General features: G+C 45.2%; 1 protein-coding gene and 2 pseudogenes across 18 annotated transcripts in view; 1 reads left to right on the plus strand and 2 right to left on the minus strand.

The window, feature by feature from the left end:
• The window catches only part of KLC1 (kinesin light chain 1), a 67,307-nt gene that overhangs the window by 27,221 nt on the left and 15,380 nt on the right, over window positions 1-24,706 (plus strand). For 6 of the 18 annotated variants that reach the window (XM_077910746.1, XM_077910745.1, XM_077910740.1 and 3 more), the window contains 11 exons: window positions 2,602-2,832; window positions 6,492-6,570; window positions 7,045-7,270; window positions 12,624-12,711; window positions 13,328-13,429; window positions 15,328-15,501; window positions 15,644-15,743; window positions 17,929-17,978; window positions 18,058-18,125; window positions 19,907-20,015; window positions 23,384-23,545. In XM_077910746.1, coding sequence (XP_077766872.1) covers window positions 2,602-2,832; window positions 6,492-6,570; window positions 7,045-7,270; window positions 12,624-12,711; window positions 13,328-13,429; window positions 15,328-15,501; window positions 15,644-15,743; window positions 17,929-17,978; window positions 18,058-18,125; window positions 19,907-20,015; window positions 23,384-23,545 — 1,389 coding nt within the window. The remainder of the gene's footprint in view (window positions 1-2,601; window positions 2,833-6,491; window positions 6,571-7,044; window positions 7,271-12,623; window positions 12,712-13,327; window positions 13,430-15,327; window positions 15,502-15,643; window positions 15,744-17,928; window positions 17,979-18,057; window positions 18,126-19,906; window positions 20,016-23,383; window positions 23,546-24,706) is intronic. The other 12 variants (XM_077910744.1, XM_077910749.1, XM_077910739.1 and 9 more) reach the window with 3 other exon arrangements.
• On the minus strand, window positions 9,122-9,718 carry LOC144321306 (small ribosomal subunit protein eS1 pseudogene; annotated as a pseudogene).
• Window positions 9,927-10,166, minus strand: LOC144321215 (small ribosomal subunit protein eS1 pseudogene; annotated as a pseudogene).

Raw genomic sequence — 24,706 nt, forward strand, 5'->3', positions numbered from 1 at the left:
GCATGTATCAAAGAACAAAAGCCGTGGCTTAAAGGTCATAGAAATGTATAGGAGAAATAGTGAGGTAGGCTGCCCTAGGCAGGTTGCTTAGCTGCAGCATCACTAGGGATACTTGGGCCTCTACATTCTACCACACACAGCCTTTTCTTTGGACCACGAGCTCCAGCTGCAGTCACCTGACCCCATTCTAGGACAGGAACGGACAGGAAGGTACAGGAAGGGTGTGCCTCCTTCCTTTACTTCCTCCCACTGCTACACAGCACTGCTTACATTTCCTTGGCCAGGGCTTGGTTCTGTGGTCACACCTAGTGAGGGAGACTGGGGAATGTTGCCCTGCCCACTTCCAGCCCACTTCCAGTTCCCTGTTCTAGAGCCTAAGGAAGAAGAGAGCATGGATATTGGCCAACAGCTAATAGTCTCTGCAGTACTCCAAGAGTGGATTGCTATATATCTTTGACTAAACCTTTGTTTTTATCATGCAGGACATAGTGGTGGAAAAATTAGAAACATTTAGGTGGGGGGCACCAGGGAGGTATAGTCAGTTGAGTGTCTGATTCAGATTGTGATCTCACCGTAATGAGTTCGAGCCCTGCTTTAGGCTCTGGGCTCAGCGGGAAAATCGGTGTGAGATTCTCCCTTTCCCTCTGCTCCTCCACCCCTAAAATAAGTAAATTAATTAAAACAGAAAGAAAAGAAACCTCTAGGTGGTAACCCAATCCCCTGATAAAATTTGGTTCTGCTAGCACACTTCGGGTAAAATCATATACTCTAGAATTTGGCTTCTTTCTTAGCTTTCCTCTTTTTTTTTTTTTTTTAATTTTTATTTATGATAGTCACACAGAGAGAGAGAGAGAGAGAGAGAGAGAGGCAGAGACATAGAGGGAAAAGCAGGCTCCATGCACCGGGAGCCTGATGTGGGATTCGATCCCGGGTCTCCAGGATCGCGCCCTGGGCCAAAGGCAGGCGCCAAACCGCTGCGCCACCCAGGGATCCCTCCTCTTTTTTTTTTAACATTCATTTAATTTTATTTTTATTTATTTTTAAAGATTTTATTTATTCATGAGAGAGAGAGAAGCAGAGACACAGAGGGAGAAGCAGGCTCCATGCAGGGAGTCTAACGTGGGACTCCATCCAGGGTCTCCAGGATCACGCCCTGGGCTGAAGGCGACGCTAAACCACTGAGCCACCCGGTCTGCCCAACATTTCTATTTTATTTTATTTTATTTTTATTTTATTTTATATTTTATTTTATTTATTTTTTAATTTTTATTTATTTTTGATAATCACACAGAGAGAGAGAGAGAGGGGGGCAGAGACACAGGCAGAGGGAGAAGCAGGCTCCATGCACCGGGAGCCCGACGTGGGACTCGATCCCGGGTCTCCAGGATCGCGCTCTGGGCCAAAGCAGGCGCTAAACCGCTGCGCCATCCAGGGATCTCCCACATTTCTTTATTTTAGAGAGCATGAACGGGAGGAGCAGAGGAAGAGGAGGAATTTCAAGCAGACTCCTTGCTGAGAGTGGAGCCTGATGCAGGGCTCCATCCCAGGGCCCTGAGATCATGGCTGAGCTGAAACCAAGTGTTGAATGCTTAACTGACTGTGCCCCCCAGGTTTTCCTCTTGTACACTGAATGAAGGAAGCATAATAGGGCCATGGGGTCACTAATTTCTCTTTCATGTAGAGGGTACTATTCTATTCCACAGTACTCTGATTTTAGTTCTTTATCCAGACCATGTGACGGACCTAATTGTAGAACTTTGATTTTTGTGAATGTATCATATGATAGATTCTGTTACTGAAAAGTGATATGCATATAGACTTACTTTTTAGTTTGACAAATATCACGGTTAAGAAAAGGAGGAAAGAACCTCACCTTCTGGAGTTTAAGTTTGAAACATAGGTGGATGATAGAGGGAAGGGCAGTTGCATGGTCTAAAGAGAGAACATACTGGAGCCAGCTTTGCCCAGCTCTTACTGTTCATGTATTCCTAGGAGCTTGCTGATGCCTCAGGCAGGTTTGGTGTACCATAGACAGACCACTGAGACTGTCCCCAGAGTTTGTGATGTCAGCCTAAGCTTATGAATGCATCAGTGCATTCTGACTAGCTGGCTTGCTACAAAAATTTCTTCCCTTACCTTGGAATATCACAGATTTGTCTGTATGCCCTTCTCTGGCTCCATCACCAGCCCCTCCCAGAGTGACCTGCCCTCTATACCCATATGCATGCTTGTGCACACACTCTTACACACGGGAAAGGGTCTCTGAGAAAATATGTTGGAGCTACCTAGATAGAAAGCAAAAATACACAGTTTTGTCAGAAGAGTAGCCGTGTGTCCACTCCTAGTCCATTTAAGATGCTGTCAAACAGAAGAACAGCATATCATTTCTGTAGATGTTCTGAGCATGTGCTATTCTTTATCATGCCCCTGTGTGGCCCAACACAGGGTGGAAAGGGAGGTAATTGGCATTTGTACTTGTCTGTGTTGGAGTATATATCTGCAAGTATAAGCTAGAGCTGCAAGCATAGAATGACTGCCTATGTGGGAGGTGAGATGTGTGGAATGGACGCTGCAGTGCTGTCAACGTTTCTGTCTTTCCAGGTTATGATGGCTTTGTCCAATCACCTAAATGCTGTTGAGTCCGAGAAACAGAAACTACGTGCACAGGTTCGTCGGCTGTGCCAGGAGAATCAGTGGCTGCGGGATGAACTGGCCAATACACAGCAGAAATTACAGAAAAGTGAGCAGTCTGTGGCTCAACTGGAGGAGGAAAAGAAGCATCTGGAATTCATGAATCAGTTAAAAAAATATGATGATGACATCTCTCCATCCGTAAGTGTACAGTAGGGTAGGAACGCACTATTGACAGTTAACCGTGTTATAGTTGGTAGGTTATTTTAGTAAAACTGTGTCAGTGTTTTCCTCTCCCCTCTAGTGATTGCATTGAGCAAGACCAGAAGTTATGGGTCTTGGGACCTAGTCCCTGGGCAAATCATACAAATTCTTGCCATATGTATTTCGTATGTATGTTTTAGAACAGAAAATGTAAAAATATGTAAAAATACTTTGTAAATGTAAGGTACAATGCAAAGAGGCTCTTGATGAGGTTTGTTCCAGCTTGAGAGCTCTTGAATGTTTTAACCCATTGAGTCTGGCTTCCAGGCTCATTGTGCTGCTGGAACTCTCCCTCAGGTCAGTGTGCATCCCATCTAGTCATCCGTAATCCAGACTGGGGACTAACTCTGTAGCCTGCCCTGCTGTGGATCTTGACTTTTCTCTTTCAAACTCTTTTTATTTTTTTTGGTAATATTTTATTTGTTCATGAGAGACACAGAGAGAGAGAGAGGCAGAGGGAGAAGCAGGCTCCACGCAGGGAGCCCGATGTGGGGCTCGATCCTGGGACTCCAGGATCATGCTCTGAGCTGAAGGCAGATGCCCGACTGCTGAGCCACCTAGGCGTCCCTCTTTCAAACTCTTTCCTATGCTTCTAGGACACCACCTGGTTCTCTTGCTACCTCACTTGTGTGTCCTTCCTCCTTGGTCTCACCAGCTTACCTTGTTTTTGGAATGTTCCCTAAGGATCTTGGTTTTCTCCTTTTTCTATTGGCTCTCTGGATGTTCATCTCAGTCTTGATTATTTTTCATCCACCATTTATATCTGACTCAGTTAACTGAAAAACAATTAAAACCTTTTTGGAGTAAATTTAAGTTCACAGAAAAGTTGAAAAGATAGTAAAGAGAATTCTTTTTTTTTTTTTTTTTTTAAATTTTTTTTTTATTTATTTATGATAGTCACAGAGAGAGAGAGAGGCAGAGACACAGGCAGAGGGAGAAGCAGGCTCCATGCACCGGGAGCCCGACGTGGGATTCGATCCCGGGTCTCCAGGATCATGCCCTGGGCCAAAGGCAGGCGCCAAACCGCTGCGCCACCCAGGGATCCCAGTAAAGAGAATTCTTATATGTCTTCCATGCAGTCTCCCTTAATGTTACTTCTCACACCACCAGAGTACATGTCTTAATCACTTTGGACCCTTGGACAGAATACCATAGCTGTGTGGCTCATTTCTCACAGTTCTGAGATCAGGGTGTTGGCACGATCAGGTTCTCGGTGAGGGCCGTTTTCCTGATTGTATCCTCACAGCCTCCTTTGGTGCGTGCATAGAGAGAGAGAGAGAGAGAGAGAGAGAGAGAGAGATCTGATGTCTTTTCCTCTTCGTTGTAAATACACTAGTCCTATCGTGACAGCCGCATCCACATGACTTCATCTGACCCACATTACCTCCTAAAGGCCCCACCTCCAAATGTCATCACCTTGAGGGCTAGGGCTACAGTATATGGTATTTGGGGGGATGCATTAGTCCACAGCACCCTGTCTTATTAGGGTTACTGTAATTTCCTCTTGAATTTGGATTTAAAAGACCTATTATTATAGACTCCTGTGAGAATAAGAATAAATGAAGATACTGATGCCAGCCAGTGATTCCCATATAATACTAGATGATGGAGGGTCTGGTTGAATCAGAGCTTTTAAAACTTTTTATGTTGAAAAAATATTTAGGTTAGAGAAGAGTGCTAACAGTGAGCTAACTCTGCCTCTCCTTTCGAGATGTACCTCAGTGATTGTTCTGAACTGCATTGGAGTAGGTGGCGTCCCTCATGCTGCATTCCCGTGCCGCTGTTGGGCATGTTTCCCTAGCATGGGGACATGTGCCTGTGGAATCTGGGGCCCGCTCAAGTCAGTCCATTTCACATAGGCACAGTCTTCGTCTCCTCTGCACTGTCCTCCTTTCTCAGTGGAACTCTTCATGGCATTATTTCTGTGTCTGGGTCTGGTTCACAGTCACATGTGGCATCAGCTGTCACTTCTCCTTGGCCATCTTTCATCTGAAACAGGATCTTTTCAAAGAAAGAAAAAGGTCTTTCTTTGCCTTTCATGACATAGATATTCTTGAAGATTACCGAAACTGGTTACTTCATAGATTGTTCCTCAGTTTGGGTTTGTCTCATGTCTCTCAGCATATTTAAGTCATACATCCCAGACAGAAATATTATCAAGGTGACCTTGTGTATTCTCAGATTAGCCCCCCAGAGGCAAGTGATGTTTTCTGCCCTGAAGCGATGCTGATTTCTCATTTGGTCTACCTGTTGTCTGTTCTCTGCATTGTGTACACAGTCACGCTTTTTTTTTTTTAATACTCTGATTTATATTTTTATTTTAAAGATTTTATTTATTCATGAGAGACAGAGAAAGAGGCAGAGACACAGGCAGAGGGAGAAGCAGGCTCCATGCAGGGAGCCTGACGTGGGACTCGATCCCGGGTCTCCAGGATCATGCCTTGGGCTGAAGGCAGCGCTAAACCACTGAGCCACCCGGGCTGCCCACAGTCACGCTTTTTACCCCTGTACCAGTCGGATATCTGTGGGGAAACTCGAGTCACAGACTTAAAACCAGTACGTTTCAGGGGCACCTGGGTGGCTCAGTCGTTTGGGTATTCAACTCTTGATTTCGACTCTGTCCTGAGCTCAGGGGATCTGAGTCATGGGATCTAGCCCTGCATTGGGCTCTGCACTGGTTGTGGAGCCTACTTGGGATTCTCTCTTTCTCTCAAGTAAGTAAATAAATAAATAAAATCTTAAGAAAAAGTTGGCAGGTTTCAGACTGCTCTTAGGGATCCTGTGGTGGAGGTGGTGAGCAAGGAAGGGGCCCTCTAGTTCTGTGGCAGTTGGAGATGGGCCAGTGTAGTCTGTTTTTACATATTTGGTTTCCAAATAAAATTTATTTCAAGTAAGAGTTTCCCAGAGGTGCCTGGGTGGCTCAGTTGGTTAAGCATCTGCTTTTGGTTCAGGTCATGATCTCAGGGTCCTGGGATTGAACCCTGAATAGGGCTCCCTGCTCGGCGGGGAGTCTGCTTCTCCTTCTGCCCTGCCCCTTGCTTATGTTTGCTTGTGTGCTCTCTCTCAGATAAATAAAAATCTATTAAAAAAAATGCAAGAGTTTCCCTTTTCTCTTTGAACTTCTTCAGCATGTATTGAAGAATCTAAGGGATGGGAAATGCCAGCATGGTCTGTCTGTTGGTCATCCCTGTGGCCTGCATTTTGAGTTTGAGTTCTAATCTAGCAAGCTTTTTATTACTTTTTGCTAAATTGATGGATAAGCCAAATTGTGGTTAATTCTATGTTTAATTTCTTTTTTTTAAGATTTTATTTATTCACGAGAGACACACAGAGAGGCAGAGACACAGGCAGAGGGAGAAGCAGGCTCCATGCAGGAAGCCTGGCTCGGGACTCGATCCCAGGACTCCAGGGTCACACCCTGGGCTGAAGGTGGCGCCACACCACTGAACCCCCCCGGGCTGCCCCAATTCTATGTTTCATTTTAAAAACAGATTGTCTTGTTTAAGATTTTATTAAAATGATATTTATATTGAAGATTTCCAGTTCAAGACTTACAGTACTTGTAAGGCTAAAGTTATCCTGGGTTGGTTTTATAGGAGGACAAAGACACTGATTCCACCAAAGAGCCTCTGGATGACCTTTTCCCAAATGATGACGACGACCCTGGTCAAGGAAGTAAGTTGGTGAGGGGGAGCAGTTGAATGACAGCACATACACGCAGAAGGTGGTTTGTCCTGCTGTACCATAGTTGCCATAATTAGTGGACATCTCGGTGCGTGATGCCTACCTCCCAGGGGCACATGCGCCCTGGGATTGCCTAGTGTTTCCCAAGAGAAACATAGTTTCTTGTCGGGATATAGTATGTTAGAGTAGCCCCTGCAAAACAGGGGCGCGCACAGACAACCCACATGTCATCTGTGGATTCTTACCGAGTGGAAAAGCAGAATTTATGTGGTGCTGGGAGGAGTCTCACTGCACCATGGGGCACATCACCGCACCCTGACAAGTTACTGATGTTACCCAGCCCGTCACGGGGGTGCTGGGTGGGCCAGGTGCCAGCCAGGACCAAAGCTAGAGAGGAAAGGTCTAATTAAATGATTTTGTTTGGATGATGTCCTTTGAGCACATCTGAAGTGAAACTTTGTGCAGTCCAACAGCAGCATAGCAGTGCGGCGGCAGCTGCGCAGCAGGGTGGCTATGAGATCCCAGCGCGGCTGCGTACCCTCCACAACCTGGTCATCCAGTATGCCTCTCAGGGGCGCTATGAGGTGGCAGTGCCGCTCTGCAAGCAGGCCCTGGAGGACCTGGAGAAGACTTCCGGCCATGACCACCCAGATGTGGCCACCATGCTAAACATCCTGGCCTTGGTGTACAGGTTAGTACTTTCGTTCTATCCACTAGTTTTACCTATAGATGTTTTTTTTTTTTTTTTTAAAGATTTTATTTATTTACTCATGAGAGACACACAAAGAGAGAGGCAGAGACACAGGCAGAGGGAGAAACAGGCTGCATGCAGGGAGCTCGATGTGGGCCTTGATCCTGGGTCCCCAGGATCAGGCCCTGGGCTGAAGGTGGCGCTAAACCGCTGAGCCACCGGGCTGCCCTAGATGGTATTTTTTAATGAATTTTCCCTTATAATACATTTCTACAAACCTGTATATGCTTACTTTGCCAGTTTCATTGGTCACTTCTCTTCAAATAGCCAGGGGATTAAATTAAAAATATTTAGCGAGCACTATAGCAAAGGTACCGACCTGTGGAACAGATGCTGCCCAGAACAACCCAGGTCAGCCTTATAGCCCACATACATCCTTCACTCTGGCCGAACTAAACTCTTGAGTCTGTGTATTGGGTTTCTTTTGTCCATAAATGCCTTCATACCTTCCTAGGGCCTTGTTAGTGCTCTCTCTTTTCTGAGTCTCAGCTTCCTCTTGCCCTCTGACCCTCCTGCCCCCCAGAGCACTCGCTCACTAGGCTTGGTGTATGTGTAGGGGGAGGGGGAATGTATTTGAATTTTGTTCTCTCTTCCAGAATAGTGTCCCTGAAAGTTGGGGACCAGCTTGTGTCCGTGTCCCCACTTGTCACATCACTCTAGCATGCTTCCTTGCTTAGGAGCCTTGGTGAACATGTTGAAGGGAAGTAAGGAATTTGCCCTTGTGGCACTGGGAGTGATATGTTGGAACCCTTAGTGTGTGTCATTTAGCCGAACTCACCTGAAATAGAGCAGGTACGGGTAAGTGGGGACCGAGGGAGAAGTTACATGGCAGGATTGGTTTGCTGTGGCCCTTCCAGTTTTGTGGGTTGGGATTAAAGGATTCATGTTTCTTCATTGCTTTGATTGTCCCCATTCGGCATTTTCTGACACCTAAGTATAGGTAAGACTGGGCTGGTTCCCTTGAGGCCCTTGAGATGAATACATGGTTCCTGTCCTCAAGCAGAAAGCAGAATGTTGACTTTAAAGTCAGGAGAATTGAGGTTTTATCTCTGCTAGATGGCCACAGGGCAGGAGGTTGTCCAGAGCCCTTACCTTTTCTGAGTCTCAGTTTTCTTGTATCTAAAATGAAGGCACTTACAGTGCTCACTCAGGGGTCTGAGGGGAGTATCGTAGGGCGTGTGACACGTGGTGTTGCCTGGCAGACACAAAGCGCTCATAATAGCATTCTCCAAAGAACTTAGGACCTTGTTTAGAAGATAGGCTGTTTACATTCATATGTAATTATAGAAACAGGGAGACTGGGTTCTTGTTAATAAAATAGCACAAAAGTATTCATGGAACAGAAAAATTCCTTCCAGTTGAGAGGATAAGGGAAGGATTAATGGAACCATGGGAGGAGCACTTTGTGGGGCCTCAGAGGGTGAGTAGGATTTTAGCAAGTGGAGATGGTAAAGGATGTTGTGTGTATTTACTCCTGAATCTAGTTGGGCAAAGCTTGACAGCACCTGAAGTGCAGTTACAAGAGGTGGGCTGGGCGAAGCTGGGCCTGACCGTGGAGGCCTACGGGCAGTGCTGGGCTGCCTGTGGGGAGTAGCAGCCTCCTGCTTGGGTCTCTTAAGTCAGTTGGATGTGGTGCATAGGACAGAATGGTGACCGTGGCCTGGAGGCAGGGCAGGATCTCAGGGATATGGAGATGGGAGCCGAGCAAGGACAGGGACAGTGGAGGGAGAGGACAGAAAAGGGCTCAGTGAAGAGAAGTGAACTAATCCAGCCATTCATAGACATGAGTGATTTTTTTTTTTTTTTTTAAACATCACAAATATGTTTTTATTTGTCACCATTAAATGTCTGAATTTTAAACAGATTCTTGGACTGGTGGTTCATATCCATCAGCTCGTTCAACTTTAGCACCGGTCTCATCCCCTGTAGCTTTTCCAGAACTATACTACCTTCACCATGAAGCTCCATGAGTTTTCCCAATTCAAACTTGGGCTACTTTAGCATTTTTACTTTTCTAACGAAGACATCATGGAGCGGATAAATAGACTGACAAGCTTTTTCTATATCTTTTCCGATGCTTTCTGGAATCAATTTATTGACCACTTCTTTCAAGTCATTTGTCTGTACCTGTTGGGTCATGATTTCCTTAATTTTTTTTCCGGATTTGGCAGACCTGTTGGTGCTGAGCGTAAGAGGTCTTCTGAATCTGATTATTGTGTTTTTTAGTAAAACCAGCACAAAATAGACAAACCAAATAATCATTGGTAGTCTTTACATCAACATGAGCTTCAATCATGGTCTGCCATTTTTTGACCATGGAGCACATTTTGTCATGGGTAAGATCCATGCCATGGAAATTAGGCAGTTTTTGCCTTGCACATCCTTAGTAATTAGCTTGAATTTTATATATATTTAAGATTTTACTTATTCATGAGAGAGAGAGGGGCAGAGACACAGGCAGAGGGAGAAGCAGGCTCCATGCAGGGAGCCTGACACGGGATTCGGTTCCAAGACTTTGGGATCAGGCCCTGAGTCGAAGGCAGACGCTCAACCACTGAGCCACCCAGGCGTCCCTAGCTTGAATTTTCTAAATGCAGCTTCATCATTCTGCAGGTCAGCAAGGCTAACTTCAAAAACATGCCCTTCAGAGACCATCAGGTGCAATTTTGGTTCCTTGAGTTCTTGTGCCTAGTGTTTTTCCAATATTTCTTATATGGAACATAGCTGGCGCTTTCACATCGTACCAGTCTTTCTTAGAAAATGGATCAACCACTTTCTTCTTGGCTCCCTTTTGGCCGCCTTTCGTAAGGTGCTTGTTCTTGCTGACTACCATGCCGCTGCTCTGGGAGCCAAAAAGGCAAGACGAGTGATTTCTTAACAAAACAAAACAAAACCCCAGAAAGAGTCCTTCAGAGCACATCTGCAGCTCTGCCCTTGGTTAGCCCCTCCATCTTCCGGGGCAGCATGGTGCTTTGGCTCGGGCATGATTCTGACCTTTCTTTGACAGTTTCCATGTTCATGAACATTTAGGCAGTTTGCAGATTTTTACTGTTAAACTATTTTAGGGATTCCTTAGTCACAGGTATTTACATTTAAAATCTTGACAGATAATGTTCTGTTTTGTTTCAAAAGGTTTTTTATTTTTTTTATTTATTTATTTTATTATTTTTTTTAAATTTATTTATGATAGGCACACAGTGAGAGAGAGAGAGGCAGAGACACAGGCAGAGGGAGAAGCAGGCTCCATGCACCGGGAGCCCGATGTGGGATTCGATCCCGGGTCTCCAGCATCGCGCCCTGGGCCAAAGGCAGGCGCCAAACCGCTGCGCCACCCAGGGATCCCTCAAAAGGTTTTTTAAAAAAATCGTATGCACTGGGCACCTGGCTGGGTCAGTCAGTAGGGCATCTGACTCCTGATTTCATGGGTCGTGAGTTCAAGCCCCACGTTGGATGTAGAGATCATTCAAATAAATGAAACTTAAAATAATTGTATGCACTAATCTGAAAATTTCTGGCTAACGCTAGATATTTTTACTATAAATGAGTTAACTAAGCAATGCATGTAGGGTTTTTGTCATCACACGTAGGCACCTTGCTTAGGTCACATGCTTACCCCTGTGCTGGGTGGTGGGGATTCTGGGGCTTCACTGCAGGTTAAGAAGTTACCTGTGTAAATCAAAAGTTAAATATATGGATAGCTACCTGTATATTTACATTCACATTCAGAACCCACCCTGGGGCTGGCCTGTAACTAACTCCTCTCACCTTTCTTGTGTTAGAGGACATTTAATGAAGCTTTTAGGGGAGGGGATAATATATTGATAAACAGCTTTAGGAGTTTTGTCTGAGATTTTGGATTTTTTAAGGATGAGTTCCTAAATGGATTTGAGTCCACCCAGTCTATACCTGGTACCTCAGGCCAAAGTACTCCTCAGGCAGGTGGTGTCCACTCTGCTTTGGCTACACCATCCCTGCCAGGGCAGCGTAGGTTATTCCTGTACCTCGTTAATGTGGTTTCATTCATCTTTCTTTGCTATTTTAGCCCATTTTTCTGTAAGATTTTCACTCATGTGGTGGCGTATTTTTATTTTCATTTTCAGTTTGAATTTCCTGGTGGGCTAGTTAAATTAGTGCGGGCTGCACAGCTAGTTTCTGGGGGAAGGGCTGGGTTTCGATGTGTGTTCCAGCTGAGGTGACTGTTGTCAGTTTGGGGCCACGCCTGAGAACCAGTGCTGCTGCTCTGGCTAATTAATTAGTAGCCTTTGACGTTTTAGGGCCCGTCACAGTTTAGAGAAGCACTCAGTACACTTTGCCTCATTTAGCTACCATAAACTTTTAGGCTGTTGTTGCTGTTACTGGTTTTAATGTTTTAGTAGTTCTTGAGATTCTGTCATGCTTGCAGTTTTACACAATATTTGAGCCAGTTTATCATGTGTAGTAGGGTAGTTGAAGAAAAAAATCTCACATGACCAGAATTTGTGTGCTTCAGAGGTTGCAGAGGCCCATTAGCCCTCTCCATGTCTTATAGGGCAACCTGGCTTCTGCAGGGCGAAGCCTTGCTGGGCTGCTCATACGATGTAGCTAAGAAACATGTGCGTTCAGTCTTTCAGAGCAAATAAGTCTTCTGTGGTCATGTTGTCAGCACACAAACCAACAAGGGCAGGGGCTGGGGCTGGGTTTCTGTCTTACTGAAGTCAGAAACATCCTCTTCCTCCTTAAGCAAACAGCAAGCAAATTGTGTACCAGATTAAGAAACTACAGTGTATTGTGTTTATTTGTAGTGTATGTTTTAGCCTCTTAGGGCAACTCTTGTGAGTTAGGTAACATACTTTCTAGATGGGTCTATTGGGACTGAGGGAGGCTGCTTAATGTCTCAAAGCCTTGCAGCCAGTAACTGGAAGAGCCTGGGCTCGGACGCTGGAATCAGTTCTGCTTGATACCAGGTGAAGCTCTGCTCACCCTCTGGACTGGTTGACGTACTCTGTGCCGTGCAGCTGTCGCTTGCCAGGTAGCTCTGCATTGTGGGTGCAGTATCGTCCCAGTGACCCAGAGGGGGAGGGCTGACTTCAGAAGCTTATCAGGCCTGATTCCAAGTTTGAGTTTATTGGTGGAGTTTTTTCTTCTATATTCGAAGTTTTTAAAATAGTTTTAATAGTTGACTTTTATTTTTTAAATAGCTAAAGCTTAACTTTTATTTATTTTATTATTTTTATTTATTTTAATTCCAAAATTACATTTAAAAAACATATAGTAAGCTATATCCAAAATACTTAATGTATGTTTTTCAAATTAGAGACCAGAATAAATACAAAGATGCTGCCAATCTACTGAATGATGCCTTGGCCATCCGTGAGAAAACTTTGGGCAAAGATCATCCCGCGGTTTGTATATCTGGTTCTTTCCTTCTTTTTATATTTCATTTTCCCTAATATATTTTTTTACCCAACTCATTTTAATATTAAACTCAACAGGGAAAGTTTAAGAGCTGCCTTTTCACTAGATGGCACAGGTAGGAGTCTTCACTTACTCGATACCAGTGCTGAGCTTCAGCAGTGGTGGCTCTGATGTTTAGTATATACCAGTGCACACTTAATTTGTTTGTCACCACCACTTCAAATGGATCACGTACTATATTTTTTTTTATCCTAATCAAATTGCATGTACTTCTGTAAATTTTTTTCTAAAGAATTTGTGTTTTTTTCTTAAAATCTGGCTGGATTTGGAAACAGATCTATATTTGGGTTGGCTTTGTGGCTTCCAGCGAAATTAAAAAAAAAATCAAGATCATTGTGTTTATTGATTATTTAATTTCAGTATTCTACAATTTACTTCATATAATCTGTATATAGTGAATTGCTCTTTTGCTTTTAACTGAAGTCCTGTTCCTTCACTTAGTGGAGAACAGTTCACCATGCACACTGGGTATCAGTGAATGTGTGAGATCTGAAGTCCTGTCGGTTGGTGGTGTTTACCATTCTTTGCTGTTTCTCTGTGTAGGTGGCAGCAACTCTGAATAACCTTGCAGTGCTTTATGGCAAAAGAGGGAAGTACAAGGAGGCTGAGCCGCTGTGTAAAAGAGCTCTGGAGATCAGAGAAAAGGTGCGGGTGAAGGAAGGGTGTACATTGTCTTGAGATGTAGCATTTTGTGCTTTCTTTCTTTTTTTTTTTAAAGATTTTTTAAATTTAATCATGAGAGATGCAGAGACCTAGAGGGAGAAGCAGGCTCCTCACAGGGAGCCCGATATGGGACTTGATCCCTGGACCTGGGATCACACTCTGAGCTGAAGGCAGAGCCACTGAGCTCACCCAGGCGTCACCCTCAACCACTGAGCCACCCAGGCGTCCCCATTTTGTGCTTTCTAAACATGTCATGTCTTAAGTTTTGAGGAATGACGACCACTGTGATATATCATGACTGACCATTTACTGAAAATAACTCTGATGAAGGATAAGGTGGGCAGCCCACAAAACACAGCCAGGTTAGCTCATTCAGACCAGTGTTTAAAAGGAGTGAGGAGGGGGCGCTTGGGTGGTTAAGTGCCATGAATGACTAGGGGTAGTATTTTAAGTTGGTATTTTTTGTGATTATTTACCAGTGATACTGCAAGATCATTTATTTTTCAGTCATATGGCAGGGAATTGGGAAAGGGGCTCATCATGAAATCATGCAGGAAAATTTTTCTCATGCTATCATCTGCATGATATTTATGAATTAAAATGGTCAGATTTTGAGCAGACTGGGGGTAAATTCAAAGAGAACACATAAGTATCCAATTAAGGACTATGAGCTCTATACAGTGATCTGCCAGGTTCATTTATGCATAATTACCTTCATTCACTCACTTGGCGATGTGTGCAGAGGATTTGGGGGCCCCTGGTTGGTTAGAGCCAGTGATTCACAAATCAGGATGCCCACTCCTTCCCTGGGGCACAGGTTGTGCAGACTTCCGGGATGGACCTCTGGGAGTGTGTATAGGAGGGGCTTGTCCAGGCATGGGGGCACACCGGATGGCTTCTCAATGGAGTTCCGCAGGCAGGGAGAGGCAGGAAATGGAGAGAGGGATGGGCAGGCGGCATGCCTCCTTGACGACCACATCAGTAAAGGCAGGCACCAAGTTGAGAGAATGAATCATTTGTTCCAGGTACTAGGGAGGTGATTTAGTGTTTACTCATCTCTGAGTCAGCACTTTTGCTGAGGTTATATTGGTGAAGGAGACAGAATTTGCACTCTGAGGGCTTACATTAGAATGGATGATGAACTATACAGATGAATAAGATGGTTTTGAGTAGTGCTACTTGAAAGAAAGAAAAAAACCACAGTGCCTGTGAGTTACATGGGTGGAGACAGGCTGAAGCTCCCTAGTCACATGTAGGGAGGCATCCCCTCTGATGGTTTGGCAAAGACCCCGAGGGTTGATCATTTAGAGGGGCCGTGGTTGGGGGGGCTGGGGGAAGGAAATCAGGCATGTGGGACATGACTTTGAAGAGCCCTGAAGGTGGTGTTTGAACTGTGAGGGGAAGTGGTTTAGGGTGAATGCAAAGGACTGCCAGGTCTTAATGGGAAGGGATAAGTGGGCCAAGTGCAAGAGCTGGAAATTCTCTTTGAAGGCTTGCACGTGTAGGAAGGCGTCTTGGGCAGTAGCCGGAGTCAGCAAGTGCTCTTCCAGAACTTGTAGTCACATTAATGTAGTCTTTGTGTAGCTGTTTCCTGATTTCAGGCTACGTGCCACCTGTGCTAGTGTGCATGTGGGGTTACTGTAAAGATAAAGGAAGTTGAGTGCATGTAGGGAAATCAGTACAGTTCCTCCTGCCAGCCAAGAGTATGAGTTCTAGCTTTTTTTATTTGTGCACAGCACAGGGACAGGACCCGCTGTGTACCTGGACATCAGGCACAGTGATGTTTGTGTTTAGAAGCATCCTTCTCATAGTATGTGTAGAATGGATTGGATAGCACTGACACAGATGGGTGTTTCTAATACACTCTCTTTTGTTCCCAGGTTTTGGGGAAGGATCACCCTGACGTTGCCAAGCAGTTAAACAACTTGGCTTTACTGTGCCAGAATCAGGGCAAGTACGAAGAAGTCGAATATTACTATCAAAGAGCTCTGGAGATCTACCAAACAAAACTGGGGCCTGATGACCCCAACGTGGCCAAAACGAAAAATAACCTGGTATGTTGACAGAGGTACACTGTGTAGGTAGAGCCAGAATTGCTCCCTTTTTTTGAACTCTGAGCTTTGTTGTTTAACCTGTAGATAAGAATGTGTGTTTCATTTACATATGAAATAACTAAGTTCTTTCTTTTATTTTAAGGCATCCTGCTATCTGAAGCAAGGAAAATTCAAGCAAGCAGAAACACTGTACAAAGAGATTCTCACTCGTGCACATGAAAGGGAGTTTGGTTCTGTAGATGGTAAGAACTGTATTGGTGCTTCCAAGCAGATGCAGTTGTTAGGATGCACTAGAAATACTCATTTCCTGCTGGAACTTGGTAACACCCAAGTCATCACCGTATTTTCAGGGTAGAATTTAATTGGAATTTTAGAAATGATTTTGCACATAGTGCTTGGAGAAGAGGACATGGCAGTTTGAGAGGTCATAGGTTCATTCATTCCTTCATCTACCATCCATTGAACACGGTGAATGGTTGCTTACTTGCCCTGACCTACATACACACTCTGAGGGGTCACATGCCTTGTGGCGAGAGGTGATGGGCCACCTGCCCTGTCTTCCTGTGTTGCCCTCTCTTGAGTCCAGGCTGGCTTCATGCACAGCTCCAACCACTAATTCTAGAAAGCCTCTTCGGAGGCATCAAGACTTTCTGGAATTGTTCTATTATCCTGGTTCCCAAAGTGCCAGTGGGGACCGGTAGCATCAGCACCACATGGGACCTGTCAGAAATGCAAATGGTTTACCCTACCTCAGGCCTGCTGGGATATTTGTTTAAAAGAGCCAAGGCCCGTCTCTGTATTCCTTAAAGTATTTTTTTTTTCTTTTTTCTTTTTTTTTTTAATTTATTTATGATAGTCACAGAGAGAGAGAGAGGCAGAGACACAGGCAGAGAGAGAAGCAGGCTCCATGCACCAGGAGCCCGACGTGGGATTCGATCCCGGGTCTCCAGTATCGCGCCCTGGGCCAAAGGCAGGCGCCAAACCGCTGAGCCACCCAGGGATCCCGTATTTTTTTTTTCTTAAAGTATTATAGGTACTTAATGTATACAGTTTTTTTTTTAAATTTTATTTATTTATTCATGAGAGACAGAGAGAGGCAGAGACACAGGCAGAGAGAGAAGCAGGCTCCATGCAGGGACCCCGACATGGGACTTGATCCTGGGTCTCCAGGATCACGCCCTGGGCTGAAGCTGGCACTAAACCGCTGAGCCACCCAGGCTGCTTGTGTATACAGTTTTGGAATAAATAACAAGATTTAAATTGCTCAATAAAACAATATTTGTCACATAAGGCATTTCCCACTGCATTGGGTTACGTAAGGCATTTGGAATGAGGACAGTTGTTACTGGTCTGCAGGAAACCTCAGGATGCATGGGGAGAGATGTTTTGCTTAATAAATGTTTTCATTTATAGAGAATTTCTAGAAGTCACTTTTGAAAAATCTTTCAAGTGTATTAGTTTTTTTCTTTCCATTGGTAAGTGGAACAGTAGTAAATCTGTTTTACTCTCAGAATATAGCAATGCCCCAAGCTCACCCTGTGAGCAGGGATTTTTTTTTTTTTTTTTTTTTTTTTTAAAGATTTTATTTATTTATTCATAGAGATGCAGGGAGAGAAAGAGAGGCAGAGACACAGGCAGAGGGAGAAGCAGGCTCCACGCAGAGAGCCTGATGTGGGACATGATCCTGGGTCTCCAGGATCACGCCCTGGGCTGCAGGCGGCGCTAAACCGCTGCGCCACCGGGGCTGCCCTGTTTTGTTTTTTTAAAAGATTTATTTATTTATTCATGAAAGAAAGAGAGACTAGACAGACACAGGCAGGGAGAGAGAGAGAGAGAGAGAGAGAGAGGCAGAGACACAGGCAGAGGGAGAAGCAGGCTCCATGCAGAGCGCCTGACGCGGGACTCTATCCCAGGTCTCCAGGATCATACCCTGGGCTGCAGGCGGTGGTGAACCGCTGCACCACTGGGGCTGCCCCATTTGTCAGCTTTTTTGACAGTTGCCTGCCCTATCTAGGTACATTGGATAGTGTGTCTTCTGTTCACAGCGCTGCACGTGAGCGCCCATCTGTTTGTTTCTTCTACCCTCCTAGGCTCCACTGTGAACTTCTTCTGTCGAAGCTGTAAGAAATAACATCTAAAGACCTTGCAACCATTGAAACTTGACAGCCTCTACTCAGTGTGCCCTATTAAGCTTCAGGTTTTTTTTGTTTTTTTTAATTTTTTATTTATTTATGATAGTCATACAGAGAGAGAGAGAGGCAGAGACACAGGCAGAGGGAGAAGCAGGCTCCATGCACCGGGAGCCCGACGTGGGATTCGATCCAGGGTCTCCTGGATCGCGCCCTGGGCCAAAGGCAGGCGCCAAACCGCTGCGCCACCCAGGGATCCCAGCTTCAGTTTTATAGTATGTTATTTTTTCTCCCCTAGATGAAAATAAACCCATTTGGATGCATGCTGAAGAAAGAGAAGAATGCAAAGTAAGAATACACTATTTTGAGAAATTTTCTGATTTGGATATATTGCTTTAAAGATAATGACTCATTTGTTATAATTTAGGGAAAGCAAAAGGACGGGACATCTTTTGGAGAGTATGGCGGCTGGTACAAAGCCTGCAAAGTTGATAGGTATGTCTTTTTTTTTTTCAAAGGTTTTATTTGTTTATTTTAGATAAAATGCAAGAGATCAAGTGAACAGGGGGAGGGGCAGATGAGGGAGAGGGGGAAGCAGACTCCCCGCTGAGGGCAGATCCCAGAGCCCGATGCGGGGCTCAATCTCCCAACCCTGAGCCGAAATCAGGAGTCAGACACTTCACCGACTGTGCCACTTGGGTGCCCTGATAGGTATGTCCTTTTATCTGAAGAAATAGAACTGCCTTGGAAGGTGTTAGTGCTTTAAGGGCAGCTTGTGAGTGAATGAGCAGGGAAAATTCCTTTAGGTGGTGTGCATGCATAGTCCCATGTGGCTCCCAGATTCCAGGCAAAAACCTGTAACTTTGTGGAGGAGGTAATGTACCTGCATGCAACTCACCGCAACATGGGTGAAATCTGAGTTCTGTCCATTAGCTCGACTTTGCCTGAGGCTAAGTGCCAAATCAGGAGAAGGGGTAACTGAGTAGGGAGGTGGTGTTCAGGGCGACCATCCTTCGAGCAGACTCAGGAGGCAGGCCAGCCTTCTGCAAATGTGAGCCTTGCCCTCCCCTGCACCTCTCGTCTTTGCGGCCCTCAGGGCCTCCGGGTGTGCAGAGGGCAGCGTGAGGTCCTTGGCTGCTGGCCCTGTGAGCCTCTGCTGCCCACACCTCTGTTTCCTCTCCTGACTGAAACACCTTCCCGGAGGACTTTTCCCTTTCTTAACTGTAACTCCACCTAGAGGACCAGTTTACCAGTCATCTGTTCAGGAAAATGATCTGAACCCTCTTCTGGGTTCCCCATAGCACTTACCATAAAAACTGGCATTTATAGGCTTTATTTTTACTACTACTGTGTAATTGTCTCAGACATAGGGCATAGCTTCTTTATTTCTCTACCTTAAGCAATGATCATTAGCAAGAAGAGTGGCCTCTTGAGGACTTAATATGTACTGAAAGGACGTAGGTTTATTTCTAGGTTTTTAGTGAGACTGCTGTCAGGGGTGCAGAAGTGCTCCATCCCTGTGCGTACTCACTCTCTGCCTGCAACCCCGCTCACACATTCTGCTTCCCTCTCCTGTGGACAGGACAGGAGGTGAATAGCAACACCAGAAACACCTTGTCCTGTTTACTGCCCAACACATAGTAAGTTCTGCCTCCAGAGGAAGTGTGATGGTCACCACACAGAGCCAGCACAGACATCTCTGTTGACGTGAGCCTATCCCACTGGCCGTGCAGAGGGAAGCTTCAGAGAGGGACAAGGCAGGGCATCCTTTGGGATGGAAGAAATTTTCAGAGGGGCTCCTGGGGGGGGCTCAGGCAGTGAACCATCTTTTTTTTTAAAGATTTTATTTATTCATTCATGATAGACATGGGGGTGGGGGCAGAGACACAGGCAGAGGGAGAAGCAGGCTCCATGCAGGGAGCTCGATGTGGGACTCGATCCCGGGACTCCAGATCATGCCCTGGGCCAAGGCATGTGCTAAACCGCTGAGCCACCCAGGGATTCCCAGCATCTGACTCTTGATCTCAGCTCAGGTCTCGATCCTTAAGGCCGTGAGTTCAAGCCCTGGGTGGCTCTGTGCTGGGTGTGGAGTCAGCTTAAGAAAAAAAGGAAGAAGAAAAAACTAGAGTTTACAGTCAAAAGAAGCAGTGTAAGAAATTTAAAGAATTCTCGCAAACATAAGTCTGTTAGTGCTTTAGAGGATAGTGTTTAGTGTTATTGATAGTACTTCTAAAACTTGTATTTAATAGTTCTCTGTATCCTTTGTTTTCTTATAGTCCAACTGTTACAACTACTTTGAAAAACCTTGGGGCACTTTACAGACGTCAAGGCAAATTTGAAGCTGCAGAGACATTGGAAGAAGCAGCCATGAGGTCCCGCAAACAGGTCAGTGGCCTGCCTTCTCTTTTTAACTCCCCTCTTAGACTTTGAGTATAATGACTTCTCCTTTATGTGACTTAGCAAAAGCTTGATTTATTTTTAAACATTTCTTTTTTTTTTTTTTTAATTTTTATTTATTTATGATAGTCACAGAGAGAGAGAGAGAGAGGCAGAGACACAGGCAGAGGGAGAAGCAGGCTCCATGCACCAGGAGCCTGACGTGGGATTCGATCCCGGGTCTCCAGGATCGCGCCCTGGGCCAAAGGCAGGCGCTAAACCACTGCGCCACCCAGGGATCCCCAAAAGCTTGATTTAGAAAGAAAGTATTTAATATTTTAGTTTGTACAAAGAAAATTTAAAAGACTGTAGCTATGACACCAGAAGCATAAGCAGCAGAAGAAAAACCAACTGAATCAGTTAGATTCACCAAAATTAGAGCTGTTTGTGCATTCAGGGATGCTACCAAGAAAGTGAAGACACCCTTAGAAATGGGTGGAAGTGCTTGCAAATCACCGCTGATGAGGATCTGACATCTAGAACATATAAAGACAGAAGGATCTCCTAGTTTAAAAGTGAACAAAGGAGCTGAGTAGACATTTCTCTGAGGGCGGCACCCAGATGCCCAGAACAAGCACATGATGAGGTGTTCGGTATCCTTAATCATTAGGGAAATGTGAAGCAGACCACAGCGGGATACCCTCTCACACCCAGGAGAATGGCTGTAATCCAGAACAGATAGAAAGTCATAGGTGCTGCTGCATACCTACCTGAGAGAGGTAGTGATGGAAAGTCTTGGGCACTGCGGGGGGAGATGTTAGGTGGTGCGGTCCCTGTGGACAGCAGTGTGGCAGCTCCTCAGGTTCAATGCGGAGCTACCGAAGCGCTTTCCTCGTCAACTGAGAGGTGTTGGTTAGACTGAGATGATGTTTGTGAAGAAATATGGAAAAGGCATACTTGTTGCCCTGTAGTGAGCAGATTTCAGAGTAATGAGTAAATGTATTACTCTCTGTGTATGTGTATAAATAGGTAAAAATATATATAAAGAAACTAGGGTTGTTTTGTTTTAAGATTTTATTTATTTATTCACGAGAGACACAGAGAGGCAGAGACATAGAGGGAGAAGCAGGCTCTCTGTAGGGAGCCCAATGTGGGACTTGATCCCAGGATCGTGACCTGAGCTGAAGGAAGATGCTCAACCACTGAGCCACCCAGGTCCCCCATGGTTTTGTTGTATATTTTTATTTTATTTTAATTAATTTATTTTTAAAAGATTTCACTTATTCATGAGAGATGCAGAGAGAGAGAGAGGGGTAGAGACACAGGCAGAGAGAAGCAGGCTCCATGCAGGGAGCCCAGTGTAAGATTCATCCAGGAACTCTGGGATCACGCCCTGAGCCAAAGGCAGACGCTCAACCGCTGAGCCACCCAGGCATCCCTTGTTGTATATTTTTAGGATTGGAGAGACAAGTGTGAGTTTTTTCCTTTCCATTTATTTACTTACGTATGTATGTATGTATGTATGTATTTATTTATTTATTTAATTCATTCATTCATTCATTCATGAGAGATACAGGCAGAGGGAGAAGCAGGCTCCCCACAGGGAGCCCCATGTGGGACTCAATCCCGGATCCCGGGATCACGCCCTGAGCCCAAGGCAGACACTCAACCACTGAGCCACCCAGGTGTCCCTCCGTTCCTGAATAGTAGGCGATTATGTGCTTGTTTATGGCCACTTTTTGTCTGGGATTAAAATTACCCATATATACCTAATAATTCTTTTCTTTCAAAAGAGTTCACGCAGAATGATGAGAGAAGACCGGCAGTGTTAGAACCAACAATGCCTCCCAGCTGTGCCCCTAGAGGATCCCCTTTCTTAAGTCCCATCATTCCTCCAGGGTCTTCTGACTCTGAAGGGCTACTTGGGACCATGGCTCTGTGTGGGGCAAAGTGCCCTGAGGTATTGGGAGCTCTGTTGGGGGTTCCGCTGTGTGAGGGTCTCGCTGTGTGGGGCCACTCACTGAGTGTGCCGCCCCTGAGGATGGAATGTGGCTTAGGAGGTCTTGGTGCTCATCCTAGATCTAGAGTGCTGTGACCAGTCATCTTCAGGAGTAGTGCCAACAATCCAGGCTTTGTTTTAAGGTGCCAGGATAAAGGTGTTTTTATGCCTCAGTCAGTTAGTATCTGCCTTGGGCTTGGGGTCATGATCTCAGGGTCTTGGTTCACAACCCTGCGTCTGGCTCCCTGCTCAGCAGGGAGTCTGCTTCTCTCTCCACTTCCTCCTGCATGTGCACTCATTCTCTCAAATAAATAAATCTTTTTTTTTTTTTTTTTAAATTCGTGAGAGAGACAAAGAAAGAGGTAGAGACATAGGCAGAGGGAGAAGCAGGCTTCCTGCAGGGAGCCCAATATGGGACTACATCCCAAAACCCTGGGATCACGACCTGAGTGGAAGGCAGACACTCAACCACTGAGCCACCCAGGTGCCTCATAAATAAAATCTTTAAAAAATAAAGTGCCAGGATGATGTGTATCAAACGAGTTGAGTCTGGGGAATCAGGAGTTGTGGAAATTTAAAGAAAGGGATTGTCTGTGCTTTATTGGGAATGGTGCCCTTCTGCTGGATCAAGGGCCACCGTCTGCCTTACTGTCAAAGTCACAGCAGCATATCATGTGCTTGAGGTTTGTGCCTTTTGAAGAGGAAACTATCGAAGTCAGTACAGGTGCAGTATTTGCATGAGCTCTTGGGGTTGAGATCCCATTTAGAAGATGGGACATGTTGCGTCTGGGTCATTAGAACTGAAACGCACCCGGACAGCAGGCTGTGCTGTGTGATAGCACCTCAAGTGTGTGTGGGTCCATCTCTGCGGCAATGAGGGGAGAGCTTGCTGCTGTCCTCACTCCTTGACAGGGGGGCGTTTGGGTGTTTTCCAGTATCTTACTGTGACGCTCGGCAAACAGAGAAGTTGAGGGAATTTCACACTCATGTGCCTGCCTCCCAGATTCTGCCGTAAATGCTTCATTGCTCTCTGGCACATCTCTCCCTCCTCTCTGTCCAGCGGTCCTGTTTTGGGTAGAGCATTTCAAGTTTGTGTATGTCGGTACAATTCCTTCTAAATACTTCCAAGTGTGCATCTCACCCACTGGAACCCATGTTTGTTGTCTTTTAAAATTTCAGATAAACTTTACAAAGAGTGAAATGCGTGAGTCGTGTGTATTTCCACGAATCGCTCTTCCAAGTTTTTCTCTCCAGTGTTTAAAGACTTTTTTGTGTGTGTGTTGTTTTTTTACCCCCTGGTGAAGCTGAGCCATCTTAGAAATCCTTAATCAAACTTGAGTTCTAACGGATCAAACCCTGTCCCTCTTGCCTGGCTCAGGGTCTTGACAATGTTCACAAACAGAGAGTAGCTGAAGTGCTGAATGACCCTGAGAACGTGGAGAAGCGGAGGAGCCGCGAGAGCCTCACTGTGGACGTGGTCAAGTACGAGAGCGGCCCTGATGGAGGGGAGGAAGTGAGTATGAGCGTAGAGTGGAACGGGGTAAGTACAGTACACGGCTGCCGGCCTGCTCCCGCAGATGCTTGCCTGCTGCCCGGAGGCCGCCTGGGCCAGGCTCCCAGCAGGAGTGCTGTCCCACACGTTCCTCCTGGCTTAGTGCTAGACACTGTCCTTTCCTCAAATTAAGTACAAATTAAGCTTTGTGTAAGTTCTTATCTTCTGCTAATAATGAAGTCTGTTACTCGTTTGAAGTGGTTGTTTCCTTTTCTGTAGGAACCCATGAAAGCTGTTTGGCTTAACTTGGAGCACTTAAATGCTGATTGAGTGTCCTGGTTGTTTAGAGCCATAATCCATAACCTGGTTGTGTTTTGATATTAGGATTAGTTTGGCAGAAAACTAACTCGCTTTTTTAACTTACCCATTTTCATTGCTAACTCCAGTGCTCCTAATTTCACTGACCAGGCTGCTGTAGATTTTCTGAGAATTAATTTAAATTCCTTCAATGGAAGTGATGTTTCAAATAGAGCTTGTCTCTAGAGAAGAATAGGTTGGGATCGCTACTTTTGGTGGCGCCTCGGTGCTGAGTGTCACCTTCCCACTGAGGTCCCGTGGCTAGTCTCTCTTCACAGTCCTTTGCCAGACGTTTTCGGATACAAAACACGTGCCCGTGTTTGGAACATGTCTCTCCTGGCCAGGCTCTACCTCTGGGTTTCACTGGTTTGCCTTTATGGAAATTCTTACCACTGCTATTTATCCAGTGGTCTCCAAAGAGCGTGTGGCCTCCTGGACATTTTTCCTAGCAAATGTTGGTCACACAAGGGTAATACTTTTGTGCATTGAGTTAATATCTTTGGAACTTTGCTTTTAGCAGGAAAGGTTGAATGCAGGATTGTGTGCACAATCCATTTTTTTCTTTTTTGGAAGTTGCAGTAGATGCAGTTTGGTTAGTTGTAATTGTGCAAATGTTTTGCCAAATAGAAGTCTTGGGGCTTCCTATTCTTTTATCTTTTTGAATGTATTTATTTTGGGGATTTTCTAGAGCTGTAGTGCCTTGGTAAGGATGAACATTCTCAGTAGACATTTTCTATGTAACGTTAGTGGCCAGAATTTCAGGGAGAGCATCTTTTTGACTGTCTTTATCTGGCAGCTGCCTTGCTTTGGTGTTTCCTGTGCCAAGACAACCAATCAGCATCTGCTTTGACC

This window comes from Canis aureus, chromosome 9, assembly GCF_053574225.1.
Source record: "Canis aureus isolate CA01 chromosome 9, VMU_Caureus_v.1.0, whole genome shotgun sequence".
Lineage (NCBI taxonomy): Eukaryota > Metazoa > Chordata > Mammalia > Carnivora > Canidae > Canis > Canis aureus.